The 27,501-nt window shown below is 44.1% G+C and overlaps 1 protein-coding gene across 2 annotated transcripts in view; it reads left to right on the plus strand.

Annotated features, from left to right (window-relative positions):
* Window positions 1-6,726: 6,726 nt before the first annotated feature.
* The window catches only part of LOC103175135 (dpy-19 like 4), a 49,600-nt gene continuing 28,825 nt past the window's right edge, over window positions 6,727-27,501 (plus strand). For both annotated transcript variants that reach the window (XM_007887924.2, XM_007887926.2), the window contains exons 1-5: window positions 6,727-6,902; window positions 18,877-19,194; window positions 20,089-20,210; window positions 24,612-24,702; window positions 26,209-26,330. In XM_007887924.2, coding sequence (XP_007886115.1) covers window positions 18,882-19,194; window positions 20,089-20,210; window positions 24,612-24,702; window positions 26,209-26,330 — 648 coding nt within the window. In that variant the 5' untranslated portion in view covers window positions 6,727-6,902; window positions 18,877-18,881. The remainder of the gene's footprint in view (window positions 6,903-18,876; window positions 19,195-20,088; window positions 20,211-24,611; window positions 24,703-26,208; window positions 26,331-27,501) is intronic.

A 27,501-nucleotide genomic window follows, 5' to 3' on the forward strand; every position in this document is an offset into this window, starting at 1 on the left:
CGCTGAGCTGAGTGTAAACAAAGAGCTACGTCACCGCCCGACTACACTACACACACTCAGCACCCGGGGTGAGGGGCAGACCACCGGGGGGGGGGGGGGGGAGAGCCGCTGAACTGTTTCAACAAATGGTTTCTTTTGACCCGAACCGCGTTTGCAAACCGACTCTCTGAAAGAGCCGCCACTGATGTAACCGCTCGTGCAGCAGCCGCGGTGTGCAGCCATAACGGGTGTGTGTGTGGAACTGACTGACGCACTCACCACCCCTCCTGCTCACTCCCGTGGTGGACTCGTCGGCGGCAGTGGAATGAATGGCGCGTGACGTCAGTGGTTCCCAACAATGAGGCTGATTGTTAGAGCGCAGGCGCGGGGCGGGGGGCGGGGCGGGGGGCGGGGCTAAGATGCTGAGTGGCTGAGCGGGATGGTGTTTGTTTTTAAATCTGGCGTTGGGGATGTGTGGTGTGTGCACAGTAGCAACAACTGTTACTACTACTACTACTCCTACTATTACAACTACAACCAACAACAACAAAACAACTACAACAAACAAGCAACCACCATTTGCATTTTTTTTTAGGCCTCTCTCTTAGCGGTGTTTTTTTTGTATATTTATATGTATATATATATATATGTGCGTGTGTGTATGTATATATATAAAAGAAATCCCAAACTCTTTGCGAAAAAAAAACCAGAGGATAAAACTGGGTAGAAAATGAAGTGAATTTCTGAAGGAAAATTTCAGCTCCCTCCATGTCCTGGGCAATGTCCACCCCGGCCCCCCGCCCCCACGCACACCCCCCCACCACCACCAGCCCCCCACCCCCCCCCCCCCGTCCCCCGTCCCCGCCATGCAAATAAAATTGGTCATTCTAATTCCGGCGGGTTTGTCTACAAAATACACAATCACTGCACTTAATAGTAAAATCCTGTGAAGTGCTTTGCGACGTCTCAACGACATGATAATAATAATCCTTGCATTTAGTATAGCGCCTTATCACATCTTTGAGACATCTCAAAGCGCTTCACTGAATAATTATGGAGTCCTGTAGCTCAGTGATCAGCGCACTCGCCTTGCAAGCGAGAGACTTTGGTTCGATTCCCAGCAGGGCGAAACCTTGCACAAGTTTCCTTACTCCACACGCCTGATAATAATTCCTCAAGAAAAAAAACAATAAGAAATTGATCACTTCAATCCACGATCGTTTGTGGGACACTGCTGTGCGCAATTGGCTGCTGCGTTTCGCCCACAAATATACAGTTACAGTATACTCTGTGAAGCACTTTGAGATGTCTAGAAGACGTGAAAAGCGCTATAACAAATGCAAGAATTATTATTATGTTATTATAGTAGACTGTAAAGTGAATTAACTGCATATTTTGTGGGCAAAGCACAGCAGCCACAGCACCAGAGGACATGACCTGCGATTGAAGGGGGGTAAATTCAGAACGAATCTACGCAAACACTATTTCAGTGAGCGAATAGTGAACCTATGGAACAGGCTCCATGGGGAGACTGTTGAAGCAGGAAGTGTTGATTCTTTCAAACACAGATTAGATAGTTTTCTTTTAGCAGATTACATTATGGGATATAGTACATAGGTAGATTGGGACATATGTGCATGCAACCGCCAGGAAGATAGAAGGCAAACTAGATGGACCTTAGTTTTTTTCGTCTAGCATTTCTTGTGTTCTTATGTTCTTATTTGCACACAGCAGCGTCCGACAAACATTCATGGATTGAGTGACCAAATTATTATTATTTTTTGAAGGGTGTATTACCCCAGGCTAAAGCGATCCGCCAATCGACTAACAACCGGGTTCCTACTTACTGCTAGGTAAACAGAGGAGAAAGAAACTTGCCCAACATTTGCTCTGCCTGGGAATCAAACCCAGGTCCTCTCGCTTGCGAGGCGAGTGCTCCTGAAGATGTTCCTCTTTGACCATGTTTACAATTACTCTCTTTGTGGCTCGGTGTCAAGCTCCGCTACAGTTATGCCCTCCAAAACACTACCATACATGAAGGGTGCTATATAAATGCTAGTTGTTGTTGACGTACTATATGTACAAGTTGTGGCTAGTAAAATAAAGTGTTTATTGCGGTGGTGTGCCACATGTAAATTTATCTAGGCATTTTGCTCACAAGAAGCAAACATTAACTACATTTCATACTGTACAGCTCAATCTGTTGTAGTAAGTGGCTTTGATCACCATTAGATTAGTCATAAATAGAAAACAATGGTTGAAGATTTATTTTTCCTGTAATTGGCCCGTGTGGTTCAGGAAGTAACTCAACTCGAAACATCTAGGGCAGGCTATTACAAAAATAACAAGTAAATACAGGAATTTGTGGTTTCCTGTAGTAACTCCAAACGAATAACAAAATGCTGCCCACCCTATCTGCCTGCTAAATGGAAAGCGTTGTTTCAATTTTAATTATTTTAATCTTTTTTTAAAAAAATATTCACCCTCTATGTTCCCCTAATGCAATTGCTGCCCTCAGATGCTGAGAGGATAGATATAGGCAGTTAATCCCAAATCCGTTGAACTGCAGTACTGTTCTGTAAATGCCGGGTAGGAACCATGATATAGGGGCCTGGAATTACTTTTCCTTCCTATGGGTATTTAATCACCAAACTATTACTCTGCCATGATGGAGCAGTTCAGATTCAGAACTCAGTGTTAGCAAAGTGTGTGCCCAAAGCTACAACAACAACAAGTTACATTTATTTATTTCACATCAGAAGTTAAGCACTATCATGGCACAATATAATATTTAAAAAATTTGCAATGATATAGTGCCTTATCACATTGTTGAAATATCTCAAAGCGCTTTAAAGAATATACTGTAAACTGAATTGACTGTATATTTTGTTGGTGAAACGCAGCAGCCAATCGTGCACATCAGTGTCACACAAACAGTCATGGATTGAGTAACCAAATTATAATAATACATTGGTCACTGTTGGAGAAGAAAAATTGGCAATTTAAAAAAACAAAATAGATATTTATTGGAAGAGCACATGATTGGTTTTGGCTGTGTTGCTCCCAATGTTGATTTACATTGTAAAACCAATGTGTATGATGATGTCAACAAAAAGTCAGTTACATGACATATTTGGTTAGCAAACACTGTGCCCTCATTCACACTAAGAATTCTAAACAACCAGGTGAACTTCAAATCTTAAATGCGTGTATGGGTGGGGGTCGTGGGGGTCGGAGGTAAATGTCATCAGAGGCATGAAATTCCAGCTAGTGTTAACCTGTGTGGCCAGTTTGACTTAAAGTTTAAAGAACCTGTGCAAAAGAGTGGAAATTTCTTAAATTCTGTCTTAATTTGGAAACCGGTTGAAGAACCAAAGAAAGCCAGTTTCCAAATTAAAGCAGACTTTAAGATTGTTTTTTCACATTCCTGCATGATATTAAATATTAAGAAGTTCCTTACTAAGGCTAAGAGTAGGTGGAATTTGGGGTCTTAGGAGAGGCACATCTCAGAGGCAGGAAGCGAAAAAGGAGTGCAGTCAAAGGCTGACCTGAACTTAAACCCAGCCTGCATGACTGTTCAACTTTGGTGTCATTTTCTGTTAATGGCTGTTCATTACTCCCGGAGGATAATAATTAGAAATTATTTATGATCCAGTCTATATTTTACAGTTTGTCTTTGAACTTAGAATAGTCCACTTCAAGGTTCAAAGATAGAATATAAAAACTGAATAAGTCACATACAATTTTACAGCCTGTTTTACAATCTTCTGGTGGAAGGAAATTGTGTCAACATTTTTAAAAAATTCTTTGCTGTTACTTTTTTTTCCCAACCTCTAGCCAGAGTGCAATTGGTGACTGAGCGGCTAAAATGGCAATCAATGTATTTCTTAGGGGATCAGTTCTGCCAGGTAATAAATCTGCATAAGAACCTCTATCTGAAACTCTCAAGCTAAATCAATGAGGTACACAAGCTAAATCTGCTGTAATTAAGAATTAAAAATCAACATGAATACAGATCCAATTAATTGTTTGTGATATTTATTTGCATCTCAGTTGTAACTGTTGGTGTTTTTGACACAACACTTAACTAGTGAGATTGAAATAATAGGTGTTGGGGTAATGCAGTATTATTTCTGGTGATAAATATATCACAAACTACATTCCCCCCCCCCCCCCCCACTCCCCCATTGTTTTATATCAGTGGAGCAGCAATAAATCTAAATGATTTCTAAGTGTGCAAATACTTTCACATCAGCGTAACTTTGTCTTTATAGAGTTAATATATTTGTTGAGGGACTACTTTCTCCAACTGAACGTCAGCAAGACCGAGGCCCTCCTGATTGGCTCGCGCCAGTGCCTCCGCACCTCGGGCGCTGGCAGCATCAGCGTCCGCGGCTGCACACTCAACCTCATCAAACCAGTCAGGGTGTCTTGTTTGACCCTGAACTGTCCTTTCCCCCCACATCTGTGCCATGACCAGCACTGCCTGACATCACCTCCGCAACATTGCCAGACTCTGCCACCTCAGGCTGCCGAAACCCTTACCCACGCATTAGGCATATCAAGGCTTGATTATGGAAAATCCCTCCTCATTGGCCTTCCCAAATCTTCCCTTCACAAGCTGCAGATCATCCAAAACCCTGCAGCTCATGTACTCTCGCGCACCAGGCTCCGCGACCCCATCACTCCCACTCTCGCCCGACTCCACTGGCTCCCCATCCCCCAGAGAATCGAATTCAAGATTCTCGTCCTCACTTTCAAGGCCATCCATGGCTTTGTCCCCTCCTACTTCTCTAACCTGCTGACTCCCTACCAACCTGCCCGCTCCCTCCGTTCAGAGGCTCCGGAATGTTCATTGTCTCCCGCCCGACCCGCCCTACCATCAGTGGCCGGACTTTCAGCCTCTCTGCCCCCACACTCTGGAACTCCATCCCACAGTCCCTTCGTCTCGCTTCCTCCCTTGCCTCCTTCAAGGCCGGTCTCAAGACCCTCCTCTTCGATCGTGCCTTCGGTCGCCCTCCCAACTCTCTGCCTACCCTCACCCATACCCCACCCCCATGCTCAGGTCCTGACCCCTGACTGTCCAGCGCCTTGAGATGTCCTCCCAACATGAAAGGCGCTCTATAAATGTAATTTTGTTGTTGTTGTAAAGAACAAGAACAACAACAACAAAATTACATTTATATAGTGCCTTTCACGTCGGGAGGACGTCCCAAGGTGCTGGACAGATAGAGTTTCGGACCTGAGCTGGGGGACGGGATCAGGGATGGTGGAGTGGGGGAAGCAGGGTGATTGAAAGCATGGTCGAAGAGAAGGGTCTTGAGATGGGTATTGAAGGAGGCAAGGGAATTTTGCATCATTAACACCTCTTTAACTCACCATCCTCTGCCCTCTACCCCATTTTCTCCTTTGTCTTCCTTGCCCTGCATTCCCCCTCTCTGTTAGCCCTTAAAAGCCTCTCTCTCCCAACATGCCCCAGTTCTGACGAAGGGTCATGGACCTGAAACGTTGACTCATTTTCCTTTCTCCATAGATGCTGCCTGACCTGCTGAGTATTCCCAGTGACTTATGTTTTGTTTACAATTGGCTAAAGAAAAATCTGAGAACAGAGGGGATAAACAACACAGCTAAAGGTAATAATAACAACTGCTAGGTAAACAGAGGCATGTGGACTAAGGAAACTTGTCTCACGTTTCGCCTTGCCCGGGAATCAAATCCAGGTCCTATCGCTTGGGAGACAAATGCTCTCACCGCTACAGGACTCCAAAGAGAGAACCACAAAGATACAGCAAAAAAACAAAATCTAAAATGTAGCTCCCTTCAGTATGTAAGAATTAATATTTACAGAAACAAAAGTTATCTTAATGTTTGAGTAGGGATTAATATTAATATTAATATTTGTTTTTTACCAACCTTGCAACTGAGCTAAGACAGGAACCCTGTTGGAGATCTCAGTTTAAAGTGCAACTCCATCTTATATTTTAAATACAATACAAAATTATATTTGTATAGCGCCTTTCACGTGGGGAGGATGTCCCAAGACGCTGGACAGTCAGGGATTTGGACCCGAGCTGGGGGTCGGGATCGGGGAGGGTGGAGGCAGGGAGGGTAGGAGGGCGGCCGAAGGCTCGGTCAAAGAGGAGAGTTTTGAGATGCGTCTTGAAGGAGGCAAGGGAGGGAGCGAGGCAAAGGGAATGTGGGATGGAGTCCCAAAGCACTGGGGCAGAAAGGCGGAAGGCCCAATCCACGTCAATTGTACTGAACATAACTGTCACTCTCAACATTTCTTTGATGCCGACAGATTTGTCCACATCGAGACGTTATTGCACGTGAAGGATGGTTACCGCGTTTTTTTTATTACGATGAATTTTTATTTTCCGTGGGCAGATGCGCCGCGTGTAAGAACGTCTGCCACCAGTAACTTCCTCGTCACCGAGTCCATATGCTGCGGAAGATCTCACATCGAACAACAACAACACCAACAAAATGCCATTTATAAAGCGCCTTTCAGGTCGGGCGGGAGTCCCGAGGCGCCGGGAACGTGGTGACGGATCATTATCTGCCACGAAAGTGATGGCGCTCGCACCGACCATCAGGACCGCGACGTACAGTGACAACACTTGCACCGAAATGCAACGAAGCACTGCGCTGCCCCATCCAAAGTGTCATCGTCCTTCCACGCGTTTCAGTGGATGGTCAGTGCACTGTGTGTGTGCAAAAAAAATGGTGGGTGGGGGGGGGGGGGGGGGTAACAGGACTTTGTGAACACTGCACACACAGAAAATAAGCAGAAGAAGGAGCAGTTGTCGTCGTTGCTCGGAACCCTGTGGTGAGGCCACAGTCGGACACTATTACACGCGGCACCGGCGTGGGGGGGATTTCCGGCTGTGGAGGAAGGTGACGGCTCGGGGGCTGTTAGTGATGTTAGTGTTGTGTTTTACTTTTATCTTTTTTATTTGTGCCGTGATGTCCTTTGGCGATCGCGCTGACTGCTGTCTGTCTGTCTGTGTGTCTGTCTGTCTGTCTGTCTGTGTGTGTGTGTGTGTCTGTCTCTGTGTGTGTGTGTCTGTCTGTGTCTGTGTGTGTGTCTGTCTGTGTCTGTGTGTGTGTGTCTGTGTGTGTGTCTGTGTGTGTGTGTGTCTGTGTGTCTCTGTGTCTGTCTGTGTGTCTGTGTGTGTCTGTGTGTGTGTCTGTCTGTCTGTCTGTCTGTCTGTGTGTCTCTGTGTGTGTGTGTGTGTCTGTGTGTCTGTCTGTGGTGTGTGTGTGTCTGTCTGTGGTGTGTGTGTCTGTCTGTGGTGTGTGTGTGTCTGTCTGTGGTGTGTGTGTCTGTCTGTGTGTGTGTGTGTCTGGTGTGTGTGTGTCTGTCTGTCTGTGTGTCTGTCTGTGTGTGTCTGTGTGTGTGTGTGTGTCTGTGTGTGTGTGTGTCTGTGTGGTGTCTGTGTGTGTGTCTGTCTGTGTGTGTGTTGTGTGTGTGTCTGTGTGTGTGGTGTGTGTGTCTGTGTGTGGTGTGTCTGTGTGTGTCTGTCTGTGTGTGTGTGTGTTGTCTGTGTGTGTCTGTGTCTGTGTGTGTGTGTCTGTTGTGTGTGTCTGTGTGTGTGGTGTCTGTCTGTGTGTGTGTGTGTGTGTGTGTGTGTGTGGTGTCTGTCTGTGTGTGTGTGTCTGTGTTGTGGTGTGTCTGTGTGTGTGTGTTGTGTGTGTGTGTCTGTGTGTGTGTGTGTCTGTGTGTGTGTCTGTCTGTGTGTGTGTCTGTTGTGTGTGTGTGTGTGTGTGTGTGTCTGTGTGTGTGTGTCTGTGTGTGTGTGTGTGTCTGTGTGTGTGTGTCTGTGTGTGTGTGTGTCTGTGTGTGTGTGTGTCTGTGTGTGTGTCTGTGTGTGTCTGGTCTGTGTGTGTGTCTGTCTGTGTGTGTGTGTGTGTGTGTGTGTTCTGTGTGTGTGTGTGTGTGTCTGTGTGTGTGTGTGTCTGTGTGTGTGTCTGTGTGTGTGTGTCTGTGTGTGTCTGTGTGTGTGTGTGTGTGTGTGTGTCTGTCTGTTGTGTCTGTGTGTGTCTGTCTGTGTGTGTGTGTGTCTGTCTGTGTGTGTGTGGCTGTGTGTGTCTGTCTGTGTGTGTGTGTGTCTGTGTGTGTGTGTGTCTGTCTGTGTGTGTGTGTGTCTGTGTGTGTGTGTGTGTCTGTCTGTGTGTGTGTGTGTGTCTGTGTGTCTGTGTGTGTGTGTGTGTGTGTGTGGCACAGGGCTCGGCTGTGGGCTGTGGGGGTGAGGGACAGGGGCGGCCTGGGCTCCCGGTGTTGTCGTGCAATGGCTGGTGCTCTGGATATTCACTGGGTTTCCCTCATCCTCACCCTCACACACACCTCATACCCTCACACACACCCTCACACACACACACATCCTCACACACCTCATACCCTCACGCACACCTCACACACCTAATACCCACCCTCACACACACCCTCCCACACACCCACCCACACACACCCTCACACACACACACCCACACACGCCCTCACACACACCCACCCACACACACACCCACACACACACCCTCACACACACATCCTCACACACCTCATACACACCCTCACACACACCTCACCCACCCTCACCCACACCTCACACACACCCTCACACACACATCCTCACACACCTCATACCCACCCTCACACACACCCTCACACACCTCATACCTACCCTCACACACACCTCATACCCACCCTCACACACACCTCATACCCACCCTCACACACACCCTCACACACCTCATACCCACCCTCACACACACCTCATACCCACCCTCACACACACCTCATACCCACCCTCACACACCTCATAACCACCCTCACACACACCCTCACACACCCTCACACACCTCACCCACCCTCACACACCTCATAACCACCCTCACACACACCCTCACACACACACCCTCACACACCTCACCCACCCTCACACACACACACCTCACACATCCTCACACACACCTACACACCTCACCCACCCTCACACACCTCATACCCACCCTCACACAGCTCATCCACCCTCACAAACACCTCACCCACCCTCACACACCTCATACCCACCCTCACACACCTCACCCACCCTCACACACACCCTCACCCACCCTCACATATCTCACACACCTTCACACACACCTCTCACACACACCTCACACACACTTCACGCACCTCACACACCCTCACACACTTTCATGCTACTCACCCACCATCACACACATCTCACACACCTTCACATACACCTCACAAACACTTCAGCCACCCTCACACACACCTCACCCACCCTCACTCACCCTCACACACTTTCATGCTACTCACCCACCCTCACACACATCTCACACACCTTCACACACACCTCACCCACCCTCACACACCTCACCCACCCTCACACACACCTCCCACACCTCACCCACCCTCACACACATCACCCACTCTCACTCACCCTCATGCACACCTCACACACCTTCACGCTACTCACCTACCCTCACACACCCTCACACACACCTCACACACCTTCACTCTACTCACCCACCCTCACATACATCTCACCCACCTTCACAAGCACCTCACACTAACCTCATCCACCCTCACACAAACCTCACCCACCCCTCACACACGCCTCACCCACCCTTGCACACACCTCACCCACTCTTCCCTCCCATACACCTCACCCACCCTCACCCACACCTCACCCACCCTCACACACACTTCACCCACACCTCACACACACTAAACCCACTGTCACACACACTAAACCCACCCACGCACACACCTCACCCATCCTCACACTCACCTCACCCACTCTCACACGCACCAGCTGCTAAACCCTTGGTAAGCATTTTGCAGAATTAAGTAGGTAAAATCCAATCAAGAGTCTAAAACTGGCTGGACCTGAACAGCTTACTGCGAGCCTCCTACTTTATTTACTCTCACATCTCTTGGCTTTGCAGTTTATTATTACACTTAAGTTAAATCCAGGATGCAAAGAGTTGTGCATGTGCTCCAACTGGAAATGAGGGTTAAGATTCACCGTTGGAAGGATTATTGGAGATAAAATACTTTCTGCACCAGATTAAGACTGCTTTTTTAAAAAAAAGACCATGGTAAACATTGAATAGCTGTTTCCTTGAGCTCTGGGAGAAATTTGCATATTCAGGGTATAAATCAATCCACAAAATGTTGAGAATCTCAATGCTGAAATGTAAAACGATATGTAATAACAATAATAATCCTCGCATTTCATATAGCGCCTTATTACATAATTGAAACGTCTCAAAGCACATCACAAAATATATTGTAATGTGAATTGACTATCTTGTGGGTGAAATGCAGCAGCCAATTGCACACAGCAATGTCCAAACAGTCATGGATTCAGTGACCAAATGATTATTTTTTTGAAGGGATTATGTAAAGTGTATTCATCAATATTTATACAGTGCACACAGCTCTGCACTTGAGGGCATCAGTTTAATTGAAAAATGTAATTTGTTAAATATAAACTTCAGTGATGCTTTTGCACTAAAATGTGTTGTTGAAGGCTGTTTTTAATTTGAATTGATTGAGATTATTTGCTGATTTGAAATACTGTCATGTAAAGCAGACTTTCTTAGGTACAAGTTATTATTTTATAATAATATTAAATATTTGATACAGCGCCTTTAAAGAGGATATCTCAAAGTGCTTCACAGGATTTACTGCAGAGGAAGTGACTATTAAATTCTTGGATACAAATTTTAAGTGTAGGCAGCTGCAGGGCTTCCTCAAATTTTTAAGTAAGGGTGAATTTACAGAAGTGAACAATAGGATTTTTAAAAAAATCAGCATTTCCCCACCTCTCCAACCTGTTCATACCTCCTCTTTGACCCACACTTTCGCCTGGCTGTCTCAGGCCTTTTGCTTGTTCCCCGACCTATGCTCTACCATGGGCGGAACATTTTGTTTGCAAAATATCTGCTGCACTTTTTACTGTCATTACTGCAAAGTACTTTGAGATTTTCCTATATTAGATTAATAAAAATGGAAGAACTTCCTTTCTTGGCGATCAAGATTTGGAAACTGGCATGTTTTCCTTTCTGTCGTTCAGCAATGCTGAGGCGAAATATAGTTGCCCTATTTGTGCTCTGGCCTAGATCAACAAATTCAGCATGAATTAGGCATCAAACCTGAAATGCCCTGTGCCTGTATGATTCCACTTCATTATAGATAATGACGTTACCAACTGAGAATTTGGGAGAGCTCGCATTCCATCATTTTCAAAGCACTAATTTTGTTTGTCATATTTTTGTACGGTGCTTGAATAATGCTGTATATCTGTAACATTACAGCTAAGTGATGGAAATAATCATGACCTGTTTGATCCAGGATCTATGAACATCTCTGTTATTTCCAAGAAAAGAATACAACTGCAGATGATACTCTACATCTCAGACTACACATGTAATATAAATAGAGCTGACTCCGTAAGGAGCTGTGAAATAAAAACTTGCTCCATGAGTGAGTAAAGCTACCAGCGAGTTACCCTGTTTGTATCCAGCCATTGCATGATGCTGACGCTGAATCCTGAAATTAGAGAAGTGTTCTATTTCATGCTGCTTTGTACTTCACTTTAACGCGCACAAGAAAATTACCACTTTGCTCTTAGAAAATGTGCATACTGATTACTCTGAAAATATTGTTGCTTTGAATTTTCTTGGTGGATATTGTGAGTTAGAAATGCCCTCGCAAGAAACTTCTGAAATCCAGTCTGGTCAGTGTAAATTTGAGGTAGGAGGTTATTAAAGGAACTGCCCACTTCATGACATGGCCCCTCGAGAACCTGTCTTTTCCAGAGGGACCATCTTCTCCTGTGGTTTGGACTATTATAAATATGGTTGGTGTTCCATCCAATTTCAAAACTGGATTAGTATTTATCTTCATGTTGTTTTGGTAGCCAGGTGTCTTTGACACACAAGGGATATATAAAGGAGTATATAAACCATACTGAGAGTTCTGCATATGTGGAAGTGGAATGGAATGTGCACTCTCTCCCTGGAGGGTACACCTTCCTTACCTAATTTTGGAGAATATTACGCACTGGTCGGTGAGAACAACAACAAAAAAATTACATTTGTATAGGGCTTTGAAGAAGACCAGGATCTTGAACTGTATCCTTTGTGTGATGGGAAGGCAGTGAAGTCAGCGAGGATGGGGATGATAAGTCACGGAGCCTGGTGCGGGAGAGGACATGGGCTGCAGAGCTCTGGATGATCTACAGCCTATGGAGGGAGGAGTTGGGGAGGCTGACAAGCAGGGAGTTTGTATAGTCAAGCCTCAAACCCAGGCTGAGGGACCCCAGAGTGTATATTGCTACACGGCTTCCCATGTAACTTCTGTTAACTCTGCAAGCCAAAGCCCCAAAGAGTAGGGTGGTTCTATATGGACAAGTAGCAGGAAACTTTCAGTCAGTGCTTGTAATGGCTGGCTAAAACCACAAAGATTATTAAACCCTAGCAGTACCCCAATGAATACTTTGGGTTTCCCAAGCCTTCACTCTTGCCAAACGGTGCCTAAAACTCTCTGGAATTGAGTAAGAAGGGTGCATGCCCCATGGCTTGTGGATAACCACCCTGGAGTGGACTTCACAGCAGGCATGTCTATTTGCAAAAGTTTCTCACATGAGGACCTGGATAAAGCAGCTGGTGCTGAGTAAGCCTGGTATACCGCATTGGATTTGGACCTCGAGATCATCAAGGTGACTGGCATGTTGCAAGCGGTCTTGTAAAGGTCATCACATCACGCTAAAGGCAGATATCCGTCTGATAGCTGATGAGGAAACTCTGAAGCTTGGGCCGATGGCTGTTGGAAAGCACTACCTGGAGTCCGAATACCTGAACACGTGTTCTTATATCCGGAGCCTGGATTATTGATTGGTTTGCCGAGAGGTAACCAGCTGTTGCTTAAATTCCCCACCTCAATTGGTGGAACTATAACTCAATGGGAAGGTACATATGTCCGAGCTGCGGACAGGAAATGGTGCCAATACTCTCAAGTATTTCATGCTGAGCTGTGTTGCGCACCAGTAAGCAGGGAGTTCCTGGTAACTGCCATCCACCTAGTGAGGGCTCAAACTTGCCAGATATAAAACCACCAACTAGTGACATTCTCCTTGAGGGGGAGGTAAGCAGTGTCTCCTTGGAGTTGTACTGGTTCCAAAGGTGACATGTTTGGCAATGGAATGTCAGAATCGATCCAGCCCTCTGTGGCTGTCTTGCTAGTCCAGGTCCTGGGCCAGGTGGGTGGGTACATAGTATTCCATGGCACTGCTGATGTCAGCACAGCCAGCCTGGTTCACTGGCATGAGTTGGAAGGGCAGACCAGTCACTGGGCACACGGAGTCTTCCCACTCAGCTCTCATTAACTCTGCAAGCCAAAATCCTAATGGGTAGGATGGTCCTAGCTGGACACGCAGCAGGAAAACTTGCCAGGCAGTGCTCTCAATGACAAGCTATGTGGTTTTAGCTGGTTAGACTCCAGCAGTACCTCAACTCAGACTTGGGATCCCCCAAACCTTGACTCTTGCCAACTTGCACATAATACTTTCTGGAATTAGGTAAGCAGGGTGTGTTCCTCCAGGGAAAGAGTGCGCGATCCACTCCAACAATCTATTTCTGGGATTTCCATGTGTAGGTGGGATGCATGGAACTCTGTCTGGTTTGGATACCCTTACGCATGGTGATGTATTTCCTCATGGGTCAGACTTGATGGGCTGAATGCTCCCTCTCTGTGATGTAACATTCTGTGATGTGGTTCAGTACCAGACACCCAGTGACCCTACTACCTCACCCAAGTGACCATTCTTTATGTTTGAGCTAACTGGCTGATTAGGGTCATCAGGTTGCTTCAGCCCAGGAGGCAATACAGCTGAGTGCAAACCTGTTTTCACAAAAGTAACATGCAGAAAAGGCCACCAGATGGTAATCAGGAATACACCCAGTGTTGTTAATTTCTGGGTCCAAACTTGCTTCAGGGCCCTGAAGCCAAGAGTCTGTTTTGTTACTCTGACAGATCAACCTAACTCAATGAAGCAGTCTCAAACATTAAGAACCGGAATTTAAATAGGAGTGATTGTTGATCTTTTTCAATTGAAGAGCCCTGATAACGTTTCATTCTTTAAACTCAGTGCAAGGTTAGGGTTAAAGTGGAGTCCTGTAGCTCAGTGGTTAGAGCACTCGCTTTGCAAGCGAGAGACCTGAGTTCAATTCCAGGCAGAGGGCGAAACCTTGGGCAAGTTTCCTTACTCCACATGCCTAATAATAATCCCTCCAAAACCAAAAACAATATAATAAAATTGGTCATTTTCAATCTACGACTGTTTGTGGGACATTGCTGTGCCCAATTGGCTGCCGCGTTCGCCCACAAATATACAGTCAATTCACTTTACAGCGTGTTCTGTGAAGCGCTTTGGGACGTCCTCCCGATGTGAAAAGCGCTATATCAAATGCAAGGATTATTATTATTATTATTAAAGACAGCATGTGGCATGTTTTCTGTGATGTAGGTAGGGGATATTTGACACTGTGGGGTAATTTGTAGGATGTGTTAACATTAATAATTAATTGCATAACTCAAAGCGATTTGCGGAATTTTATTGTGAAGTAGAGGATCTATGTTGCATGCTGTCGATGTATTTAGGGGACCGTCTCAGCTCATTTGCGCACAGCAATGTCCCACAAACAGCCATGAAGTGAATTACCAATTTTATTTTGGAGGATTGTTGACCAAGACATCAGGAGATACTCGCTTCTTTCTCTCCTACGACTCGTTGCAGTGCCCCTACCTCTATACTGATTAAGTTCAGTTAAATCAGCACATATCTTCCTGTTCTGTATGGCTGTATGACATTTTTATCAGGATAAATACATTCCCCTAAAAAACGTAGTCACTTTACAGTATAACCTCGTGAAGTGCTTTGAGATGTCCTCCTGATGTAAAAAGAGCCATACCAAATGTCAATATTATTTTTATTATTATTAGTCTCTGTTCTGGTTCCAAGGGGCTCATAAGGGGGTCCCTTATCCAGGTATCAATTCTTCATGTGTGTGACTAGACAGTGAGTGTCAGCAGGCATGAGATCCAAGTGCATTCCTGTCCACTCCCAGCATCCAGGTATGTAGTGTCCCACCCAGAGTGTCTGGTTAATGATGATGAGGCGTAGTTGATTTTCCCCTCCCTAACTCAGGGACACTGAGGCCATTTATTGCACCTGACCATCTCAACGCAGATAATGAGAACACCTGGGACATTCTTCGCCTGCCCACATCAGTTGTACTTGGGCTTTGCTTTAAAAATAAGAACATAACATTAGAATTGCTTACGAAAAAGACCAAGATCCATCTAGTTTGCCTTCCTGGCAGTCGCGTGCGCATATATCCCAAACTACCTATGTACTATATCCCATAATGATATTTCCTAAAAGAAAACTATCTAATCTGTGTTTGAAAGAATCAACACTTCCTGTTTCAACCCTCTCTCTAAGGAGCCTGTTCCACAGGTTCACTGTTCGCTCACTGAAATAGTGTTTGGGTAGATTTGTTCAGAATTTATCCCCCTTCAATCGCAGACCGTATCCTCTGGTTCTACTATTCTGGACAAGTTGAAACGCCTGTCATGGTCTATTATGTCTTGCCCCTTTAAAATAATAATAATAAAAATAATAATAATCTTAAAGACAGCAATCATGTCGCCTCTCAATCTTCTCTTTTCCAGCGTGAACTGCGCAATTTACTTACTTGCTCCTCATAGTCCAGTCCTTCCATTCTCTCAAACATTTTGGTTGTCCTCCTCTGTATCTTCTCGATTTCTCCAATACCCTTTTTGTACTGCGGTGACCAGAACTGTACAGAGTACTCTAAGTATGGTCTCACCAATGATTGATTCAGTGGCAGGATTACCCCACTCTTTCGGCTTGCTATGTGGCTTGTGGTAGAGCCATCTCCTGGCACTGTTGTTGGGTTCTGTATCGGTTCTTATTCAGTCAGTAATGTTCATTAACTCCATTTCAAACCTTGAACTGTTACTACCTTGGAACTCAGTCTGTTCTCTGCAAGTGTCTTCTCTTGTTATTCTCCTGGCTAGAAGTGTGAGATTCGAAGTTAGATCACTTTTGCCTTGTGGTTCTGGAGTCAGGCATGATCAGGCATGAAACAGGAATCGTTGCTCCCACCTGCAGCATATGACATTCCGCACATACGTGGATATCTTGACATTGTCGTGTAACTATTGCAACAGAGTTGACAAGTTCATGCGTGAGTGAACCCCCATTACAATTGGTTTTAGGCTATCGCCACTAATGAGATGCTGGTAGCAGAGGTTGGGAGATTTGCCTAACATTCAGATGACTTTGGTCCCAGCTTTGTTCGCGATTATGCTGCTGCTGTTTGGCAAAAGGAGGTCACAATGAAATTTCTAGTGGCGGCCCACGCACCCACTATGATATTTACATAAGAACATGAGAAATGCTGGATGAAAAAAAGCCAAAGGTCAATCTAGTTCGCCTTCCACCTTCCTGGCAATCGCATGCACATATGTCCCGAACTACTTATGTACTATATCCCATAATGTTATTTCCTAAAAGAAAACTATCTAATTTGTGTTTGAAGGAATCAACACTTCCTGCTTCAACCGTCTCCCTAGGGAGCTTGTTCCATAGGTTTACTATTCGTAAACATTTATACAATGATGTCAAGATTTGTGCATGTGTTCGCCCACAACATATGCAGTCAATTCACTTGACAGTATATTCTGTGAAATGCTTTGAGACATCTCGAAGACGTGATAAGGCGCTATTTCAGATGCAAGAATTGTTTTTATTATTGCTGGGGATATTAATGCCAATTCTGCAACCGTCCTATCCTTTGAATGACCTTGACTTCGGGAGGACGTTCCAAAGCACGGATGAGATGTTAAATTGAGTTAAACTGTGTGCCTGTTCAGGATGTTAAATACTCCGTGGCATTGCGTAGAAAGAGAAGGGAGTTTCTCCCGGCATCCGGGCTAACAGTCTCTAATTGCTTGTTCAAATTGATCCTATGGAGTGTTCGCCTAGAAATAGTCATTGCACTTTAAAGTAAAGTTCTGTAAAGCGCTTTGAGATTTTTCTGTGCCGTGATAGACTCAAAAGCAAGGATTTTAAAATGATTTCTTATTGAGTTGGATCACTCATACATGGGGGCAATGGAAAGTTCTGAATCTGTCAGGTCTTTGGACATCAGAGCTGGGAACAATGAACACTTTGGGATGATGTGAAAGGTGCTATACAAATGTAATTTGTTGTTTTTGTTGTTTACAATACAATAATAATAATAATCCTTGCATTTGATATAGCGCTTTTCACGTCCTCTAGACGTCTCAAAGCGCTTCACGGAATATACTGTAAAGTGAATTGACTGTATATTTGTGGGCAAATGGGGCAGCCAATTGCACACAGCAATGTCCCACAAACAGTCGTAGATTGAAAATGACCAATTTATTATTGTTTTTGGTTTTGGAGGGATTATTATTAGGCTCTGTGTGGAGTAATGAAACTTGCCCAAGGTTTCGCCCTCTGCCTGGAATTGAACTCAGGTCTCTCACTTGCAAAGCAAGTGCTCTAACCACTGAGCTACAGGACTCCACGACTCTAGAGACAAGCTTGTAGTTTAAAAGCAAAATGAATACAGCCACAACAACAACTTGGATTTGTATAGCACCCTCCACGCCGGACATGTGGCGTAATGGTGTTAAAGGTGATGGTTTAGATCCCAAGAGGTAAAAGGAGAAGGGGTGGGGACAAGTAGATAAAACTAGATGTGGGTGAATAGAGTAAAGTTACTGTACTTGAAGGTGACATCATGGGAAATCAGAGGCCCTGGAACTGGTTTAACCAGATTGTCTATCCATTAAGCTTCCCCACCTTCAGCTGTTAGTCTTGTGATCTAACCCTGTGCCTGCAGCAGAGGGGGAGCTAAACCGTAACTTGGCTCTTCATTGTCCCAGGTGCACCTTCTGCTCTTTCACATTATCAACCCACCTCCAAAATAATTATTTTGGGGTCTCTGTTTTTGTGTTAATGCACTAATTTAATGCCTGATAATTTAATGCCTGCAGGTGAAAAAATTAATTAGCTTTGGCCATTTAAGCCTCCAGCCAGAATCAATACAGTAATACTCTGTGACCTTAATACGCGTATTATCTGCAGCTGCCTCAACAGGGAAACCATATCAAATGTGACTTTGAGGTGCTTTTGTTCAAGGTTCCAAAGACAGCATTGTGGAGAGTGTGCACTCTGAACTGTACCACTTCTTTACAAGAGCAAACATAATGTGCTTATGCTCACATTTTGCTCTATGAGATCTGCTCCTATGCACATATGTCTCTATTTAAATGCTTCTATCTAGTCTCAGACTATCGATACTAGATTATGTGTCAAACTTCTCCCTGTCTCTTCTGATAGCTTTGTGCAAATTGATATCTACAGAGCCTTGGTATCTTCCTGAAGTAGTCACATCTCATATGTGAACCTAGACTGGTGGTGACCATCTCTTGTGCCATGGGATCTTTAATGTCCACCTGGACAGGCAGACAGGACCTTGGTTTAACGTCTCATCTGAAGGATAACACCTCCAACACAACAGCAAACCCTTAACACTGTATTGGAGCATCAGCATAGATATAATCCCAGCACAGGATTGTAACCTTGCAGGAAAATACCATATTCAGCATGTTTATACAGTGGAGCCCTGTTGGTGTCATAAAGTCGCAACCAGCACAATAACGGAGCATGATCACATATCATCTCCCTGTACCAGGTATAATGAGGTGTTTATTTGTTTACATTCCAAAATTGATGTTCCTTTGTACTTTTACTTTTACAGGTGAAATGACAGAACTGAGAAAGCGAAGGGAACAGAAATGCCCAAAAGAGCTTGTCGCAAAGGAGGAGGAGGAGGAGGAGATGTTTTTGGAAGTGCCTGTCCCAAATAAGAAGGAACCGTGCCAAGAAGAGCCAACCCCGAAGGAGGAAGAAATGACGTGTTCGCCGCAGTCCAAACTGGAGGAGACATGTTCACTACAGCACACGTCAGAGGATTCATGCTCAGAACAACCAACAATGGACAAGGAGACACGCTCAGAGGAGCTTGCTCCAAAAGAAGACAAACCAACCAGCTCGGACAAAGAAGGAAAGAGTAGATGTAAGGCTGTGAATTGTTCTTTTTCTTACTATTCTTGTCCATTGTAAAGGACTTTAATAGAATGCAGGATCACTTGGTGGCATTTTGGGGTTTGGACCCCGACATTAACTTATCCAAAATGTGTGGGCCTGCTTCATTGCACGTGTGCAGAAAGACAAACATTATCCCCAGCATAAAATGGACACATTTGCATTTCTGCAGCAAAACTGGGACAAAAACAGGATCTCTCTTCCCTTTTCTACTCAGGCTATCATTTACACAGTAATATGTTCCAGCCACAATTGTACTTCCCAACCAGTGCTTTCACATTGATATTTGTGAAGAAAAATGTTTTGAGTAACTTCCTTCTCATTTCCCCCTTGCCTGCATTACCTGAAGGCAGTGACCTTTGCTGAGATCCAGTTACAATCGTTGCATTCTCAGGGGTCATCTGTATAGACTGAAGATGGTCTTCAAAGAACCCATAATACTATTTCTTCTGCCAAATATATTTTCAGTTGTTTTACATTGAGTCCAAAGCAAAATAATAGTAACTCCTTAGGTCACTGTTTTGTTTGATCATCCAGGTGTCTGGCACGTGCAGAAACCCAGCACTACGTTTAAGTTTAAGAGTATCCAAACCAACACCGGAAAGCTCCGCATATGCATGGAAATTTCCATTTGGCCTCACTATGGCCGTCTCTCATATCTAAGGTTCAGCAGGACAAAAACTCCCTGCAATTTTTATAGTAATTTCCTTTAAAAGCAAGTATTCCTTATTTTTTTCCATTTGTTTTATCCCTTATCACTCCTCTACTGAAGGGAGTGACCTTTTAGGGGTGGCTCCATGGGGTGTTGCCCAGAATGTGTCTACATATATTCTTCTCCTGAGAATACCTTTTTAATATTTTGCAGCTTCCTTTCATCAATGGGTGAAAGTTTTCTTTGGTAGCTGGGCAGCCATCGCCAGTGGTATGATGTATGCTGTGTATCTTTCTACCTTTCATGAGAGGAAATTCTGGTTTTCTAATAGACAGGTAAGATTGCCAGTATCCTGTGCCAATTTTCTTTATAATAATGTACAGGTAGCAAGCAGTGTGTTTGGAAATTTTTGTATGCTTACCTCTCTTGAAAATAATAGAGTATGTTTAATGGATGGCAATATTCTCTAGCGCCTTTCCCAAAAGAGCATCTTCATGTGTGAGCATGAGTAAGGTTAATGAGTTGTTAGACTTTGTGCAAGGTGTGCGCGTGTTGAGATTTTTCTGTCTGGTGATTGCCCATTGATACTTGTGAGCTTGTGTAAAGCTTGTATTTAAGATATCAGCCTGGCTCACTAGGTCCCTTCCCTCCCCTCACCATTTCCCCCCTGCTCGGGTCCTGACCCAACTGTCCAGCGCCTTGGGACGTCCTCCCGACGTGAAAGGCGCTCTATAAATGAAATCTTGTTGTTGTAGCACTCTCACTTCTGAGTTAGAAGGTTCTGGGTTCAACGCCTACATTGGGACTTTGAACTTATATACTCTAGGTTGACACTCCAATGTAGGGCTGGGGCGCACTGCATTGCTGGAAGTGTCATCCTTTGGATGAGATGTCAAACTGAGACCCCGTTTGCCTGTTCAGATGAATGTTAAAGAGCTAAGGGCACTATTCGAACAAGAAATAATAATAATAATAATCCTTGCATTTGATATAGCGCTTTTCACGTGGGAGGACGTCCCAAAGCGCTTCACAGAACACACTGTAAAGTGAATTGACTGTATATTTGTGGGCGAACGCGGCAGCCAATTGCGCACAGCAATGTCCCACAAACAGTCTTAGATTGAAAATGACCAATTTATTATTGTTTTTGGTTTTGGAGGGATTATTATTAGGTGTGGAGTAAGGAAACTTGCCCAAGGTTTCGCCCTGTCTGGAATTGAACTCGGGTCTCTCACTTACAATGCGAGTGCTCTAACCACTGAGCTACAGGACTCCACAGGATTCCAAAGGAGTATCTCCCGGTGTCCTGACCAACAATACCCAATATAAAATTACTAATTTGTAGGACATTGCTGTATGCCATATTCAACTATCAAATCACAGTCACAACGCTTTACAGTAAACCCTGCACTACATCAAATGCAAGGATTATTTATTTATATTTGTTTATTTTGTTACACTGCAACTTGAGGTGTGAATGCAGAATTCTGCATGCTTTGGCTCACATGTTCAGATTTCATCAGTTTTGAGTCCTGAGCTCTATGTGTCTGCTACATAACCATCATCAGCCACTCGACTCGAGATTCCAAAACCCAAGTACCTAGATTAAAATTAGCATAGCTGAAGGAAACCTGCAGTTCTCAACGTGTGGCTCCAAGCAGAGATAATTATATTGTAAAAGGTGTTTTATATAGATTTGATCCTTATTTTAAGATGCAGATATAATCCTTATAAAACACTAGTCAGGAATGGTGCTGCTGAGATTTGAAAACATCAGTGCATTTTTTTTTGCTGGCCTTTCATATGTAAGTAAGCTAGCCATGCTTAATCCCTTGAGTATTCAGTGTCTGCATAATGCCAGATTCCCTGGTTGAGAGTGTTGCAGATACCCTGATTTGAGACCTCTTGTACTGCTGCTAAGACAACTCTAAAATATCCTTGAGCACTGCCTGAGAGTGGAGTTTATTTTCTTTACTTGTCCGTTAATGCCTTGCCATTATTCTCTGGGAGTCCTTGATAGCCCAATTCATACCTGAAACCCAGTGACATGGGAATCATCTCTCATTTGCAACTTTACATCCACACAACCTCTGCAAAATAAGTGAAGATTTGTGCTATTTAATATTGTAAAATCTTAAAGAAATGTTTAAAACACAATTTGCAACTCCTTCAATAATAATGATCATCTTTACATTTGATATAGAGCCTCACCACGTCAAAACTTCCCAAAACATTTCGCGGGTAATTGTTGTTGGATGTAGTGACTGTGAACTTATAGGGCAAATGTGGCAGCTATTTTGCATATAGCAAGGTCCCTCAGACAGCCATGAAATGAAAGATCAATTTAACTTTAGGATTGTTGGCCAGGAGACTGGGAGAAATTTCGTTTTGTTTTCAAATAGTGTCATAGGATCTTTAACATCTACCTGAACAAGCAGATGGGACCTTGGTCTGATCTGAAGGACAAGCATACAACAAACCAGGCCTCCCCAAGCACTACACTGGTGTGTTAGCCCCAACTGAACCCATACTCTCTGACCCAGAGACGTACTAACTGAGCCAAGCTGATACCAGTGCCCAGTTAGATAAAGCCAGTACTTGGTGTCATGCCAAGCCATGGACATCAGAAGGCCAAAGTTCTGTTCTTAGCCAGTGTTGAATTAAGTGATCTCAACCATTTGGGCCATAGCTGGGCTACTAACAATTGACATTATATGTATATATATATATATTTATGTGTATATATTCACTTTACAGTATATTCTGTGAAGCGCTTTGAGACGTGTTGAAGATGTGAAAAAGGGCTATATCAAAGGAAGGATTATTGTATTATTATTATAGCCCAGATTAGGGAGAGATTGACACAGCTAGGGTTCCTGTTTCTGATCACTGTCCAGTGATCCTTGCTGAAACGTTTAACTGTCTGGACTTTGGAGGAGATCAGGATTGGGCTTGGCTGTGATCTCTTCCACAATTGAGCTGTCTGTTGATTCTCTTGCTCATGAAGAATGTACTTTGGATGAAGGTCTGGAGCACTGCAAATGCCTGTGGAACATTATACCAGCAAGACGAAATTGGAAGAAAAGATGACAATATTGGCAAAATGAACCCACAATATGATCCTTCAATAATACATTTTAAATACATTTTTAATTTGGAAGAGAAATTCTACTGCTGTCTTTAAATAATTAAAGTATAATGAATCATTACATATTAAGGTTTGTGCTCTTAAAACAGTAATAATCCTTGAATTTGGTAAAGCACCTAAAGCGTCAATGTCTCCAAATGCTTTACAGTAATTACTGATACGTATAGTGACTGTAATTGTAGGTGGACAAGGCAGCCAGTTTGTGCCCAAACAGGGTTGAACGACCAGTTTATCTGGAGATCTATTGGCCAGGATTTTGGGAGAAACACCTTTATCTTCTTGAATAGTATCATGGGATCTTTGAAGACCACAAGAACAGGCAGATGGGACCTCAGTTTAATGCCTTATCTGAAGGGTCAGTAACTCCAACAATGTAGTGTACCCCTCAAAAATGTGCTGCAATGTCAGCCTAGACCCATCAGCTCATAACAACAACAACAACAACAAGATTCCATTTATAAAGCGCCTTTCACGTCAGGAGGACGTCCCAAGGCGCTGCACAGTTGGGTCATGACCCGAGCAGGGGGGAAATGGTCAGGGTGAGGGGAGGGAAGGGAGGGAGCGAGGAGGGGGGAAATGGTCAGGGTGAGGGGAGGGAAGTGAGGGAGCGAGGAGGAGGAAGAGAGTCGAGAGGGGAGCTGAAGGCTCGGTCAAAGAGAAAGGTTTTGAGACCGGCCTTGAAGGAGGAAAGGGAGGAAGCGGCGAAGGCACTGGGGGATGGAGTTCCAGAGCCTGGGGGCTGAGAGGCTGAAGGCCCGGCCACCGATGGTAGGGCGGTTGGGGCGGGGGACGTGGAGCAGACCGGAGCCAGAGGAACGGAGGGTACGGGCAGGTAGGTAGGGGGATAGTAGGTCGGAGAGGTAGGAGGGAGCAAGGCCGTGAATGGCCTTGTAGGTGAGGATGAGGATCTTGAAATCAATCCTCTGGGGGATGGGGAGCCAGTGGAGGAGAGCGAGGGTGGGAGTGATGTGATCGCGAAGCCTGGTGCGGGACAGTACACGAGCTGCAGAGTTCTGAATGACCTGCAGCTTGTGGAGGGAGGTGCCGGGAAGGCCGGCGAGGAGAGAGTTCCCATAGTCCAGCCTTGAGGTGACGAAGGCGTGAACCAGGGTTTCAGCAGCGTGAGGGGTGAGGTAATGCCGTAGTCTGGCGATGTTCCGGAGGTGATGGAAGGCGGTGCCAGTTGTGATGCGGATGTGAGGGAGAAAGGACAGCTCAGGGTCGAACAAAACGGTCCTTGATATGTCCTTGATATGGAGCATGAACCCAAAATCTTCTAAGAGTGACGCTACCCAGCTTCGTTTTTAATGATATTTTTAATAATGAGCTCCCCATCTTTCCCACGTTATCCTAGTCTGTGTGATGTGATGCCAGTGTACATTGGCAACAATGTACAGGCGTTCAAATCATTTATAATGTAGTTAGACATTTTTATAAGGCATGTAATATTTTTTGTAAAGATTTTGCTTTATGAGCAGAATATGTTGTAGGTGTCTTGATGTTGGTGCTAATCATGCTTGGACCTCCTGTTTTTATTGTTATTTATTTTGAGGTTATTGTTATCAATTTGTCGTTTCCTGCTCTTTAGGATCTTGAACGTGAAATCTCCTTTCAGGCGGACAGTGGCTTGTATTATTACTACTATAAAAAGATGTTGCAGGCGGGGTCAATCCAGGAAGGTATTTTCAGAAATTCTGCAATTCTTCTGCGTTTGTGTTTTACGTGCGATTTTACTGATTAACCAAAAAAGCTGAGAATCTGTGTTAGCTAATTTATTTTACTGGGAATATGCTCCATATTCTAACCCTCCTCTGGAGTGCCACTTATGACACGTTTATTTGGCTTACATTGGCAGTATGTGGGATTTGGTTTAGACCACAGCTTTTTTACCCTCATCCTTCTGCGATATTGTTCCACAGGCACCTGTTGCCCTCTGGCATCTTGACCAAATGACCCTTGTTAAGGTGTTGGTGTTGGCGGACTATTCAGGCAAATATGATCCTGTCATTGGCTGACATCCCCACACATGACTACAACAACAAATTGTGTGTGTATGTGTATATATATATATATATATATAGCGCCTTTCCCTTCAGGAGGATGTCCAAGACACTGATAGGGCTAGGGAATCGTGTTCAGGGGCGGAAACCTGAGTTAATTTTCCTTTCCCTTTGTTACATGGCCATTGAGAACAATTGTAGTGTGTCCAGTACTGCTCTAATTAAGATTAATTAACTAGCGCAGAGTGGGTTAAAGTTAATCAAACCTGATTTGTCCTGGCCTGAGTCAGCTAATCACTGAACCAGACCACAGCTATTTTTAATGGGTAACAATAACAAGCTGATACAAAAGTAAAATTATTTAGAACATTGTTGGTTTAAGTGGGTAAAAGGCACCACTTGGTGCTGCTCTGGGCATTACAGGCCAGATGTTAATGATCGGATTCCTGTGTGTGCGGAGATAGCTAATCTCATCTGGGGAAGCAGTTGGAGTACTACAATTGCCCTTGGCACCCAAAGGGCTACCAACCTCCATCATTACAAAGTGTCTCCCCCCCCGCCCCATTCAGACAGACAGACAGCTTGCCTACATTCACTAGGTTTGCAATTGACACCAGGATAGTGGAAGGTGAACTAGGTGGACCTTGGTCTTCTTTCGCTGAGCAAATTCTTATGTTCTTATGTGAAGAATGACCTTTTGGGTGAAGTAGTGGATGGCTGTGAATTCATAATCCAACAAGAGATGGTACCTTCAGAGAGGAATAAAAGAGAAAATTGTCCAAAAGTAATTTTTAAAAATTCTCAGCAATCATTAGATTTTTTTTGGGGGGGCGTGGGTTAAGACTATCTAACTCCCTTAATGGGATTCATTGAAGCATTCTTGCTCGATACATACAGCTTACTTTACTGTAAATCTTGCCTCTGATGCTGAATATGTTACTGTGTCTCTAATGTAGTGTCCCTCATGTTGTTCAGCATCAGTGTCATCTCTGGGAGGGTGTGCTTGGGTCTGTGGGAGGTGTACTCAGTATTGGGGAAATGTTACTCATTCTCCATAGGACATGCGTTTGGTGGGTGGGGGATACTTGCCTTTTCCTTTCCTCTATCCCCACTCCCTTCCTCATCTATCCTTTCACATGTTATGCTTTTTGATGCAATACCAAAATGTCTTATTTGTATCATTAGGTCTCTTTGAACTGATGCATGACAACAAGACTTTATCAATGAGGACCCTCAATTCAGTGCAGCAAATCCATCTGTATCCAGAGGTGTTTGCCAGCATCCTGTACCGTGTGACTGGCAGCCAGGTGCGTACGCTCGCAGAACACAGATAGCGAACATTTCATTTTAGTAAATAAATGAAACTCTTTGTATATGTATTTTCTTTTCATTCTGAAAATGAGGATATTAAAAGGGTGCAGGGTGAAATATTTTTCCTTGCTTTGTAGAGGAAAGGAGAGAGGAAATTTTCTTTACTAACAAGAATACTACAAATGCCTCACTCTGACAACAGTCGTGTCCGATATTTGCAATTTAAAAAAAAACTGTTTCCTTATCTTTTGAAGGCAGTGAGTTACACTGGGCTATAGTTCCAACTAGCTGCCCTATGTTTAAAAAAAATCCTTGCATTCAATACAGTACCTTTCATCTGGAAGAATGTCTCAAAGTGCTTCACCAGACAGAATATAAAGTGCAGTAACTGTGTATTTTATCGGTATACTCAGCAGCCTCATCAGTTCAAAGAAAACTTCCTTTTCTTTTCGAATTGTGCCATTGTACAATCTTTAATATCCACTTGACTAGGCAGATGGGGCTTCAGATTAACATCTCATCTGAAAGATTTTTCAGCAACTTGGGACGTCCTCCCAATGTGAAAGGCGCTATACAAATGTAATTTTATTGTTGTCATCTCCAACATTTCAGCATATCCCTAATACTTCATTGGTTTGTCAGCCTAGATTATTGAGGTTCAAAATCCTGGCAAGGGGTTTGAACCTACAACCTTCTGTGAGAGAGTTACCAACTTAACCAGGCTAACCTGGCTCACACGATCACAAGAAGTGTTCAAGTGAAAAGGGCCCTTCGGCATATTTGATCTCAATCTTCCAGAATGCTCAATCTGCAGTCTTTCCATTAGGGAATCGAGACTTCTTAAATGAGTCCTGGTCTCAAACACATTTCCCAATAACCAGTTTCAGTTGTTAATTACCCTCTGAGTATAGAAATACTTCCTGGTGTTTGAGCTGAAATTGTACTTTGCAACCCAGATTTTTTTTTGCCCTCTTGATCTGCTGTACCTTGGTTTCTCTGAAAGTATTGTTCTAGTTTTACTTTCTCAATCTCATTTGTCACTTTTTATAGTTCTATAATGTCCCCTCTGAAATGTCTGTTTTCGTAGCTGAAGAGCTCTAGCTTATCAAGTTGCTTCTCTTAAATTGTTCTTCAAATGTGGCTATGTTATTTTACCTGTATGACAGT

This window comes from Callorhinchus milii, unplaced genomic scaffold, assembly GCF_018977255.1.
Source record: "Callorhinchus milii isolate IMCB2004 unplaced genomic scaffold, IMCB_Cmil_1.0 Scaffold2, whole genome shotgun sequence".
Lineage (NCBI taxonomy): Eukaryota > Metazoa > Chordata > Chondrichthyes > Chimaeriformes > Callorhinchidae > Callorhinchus > Callorhinchus milii.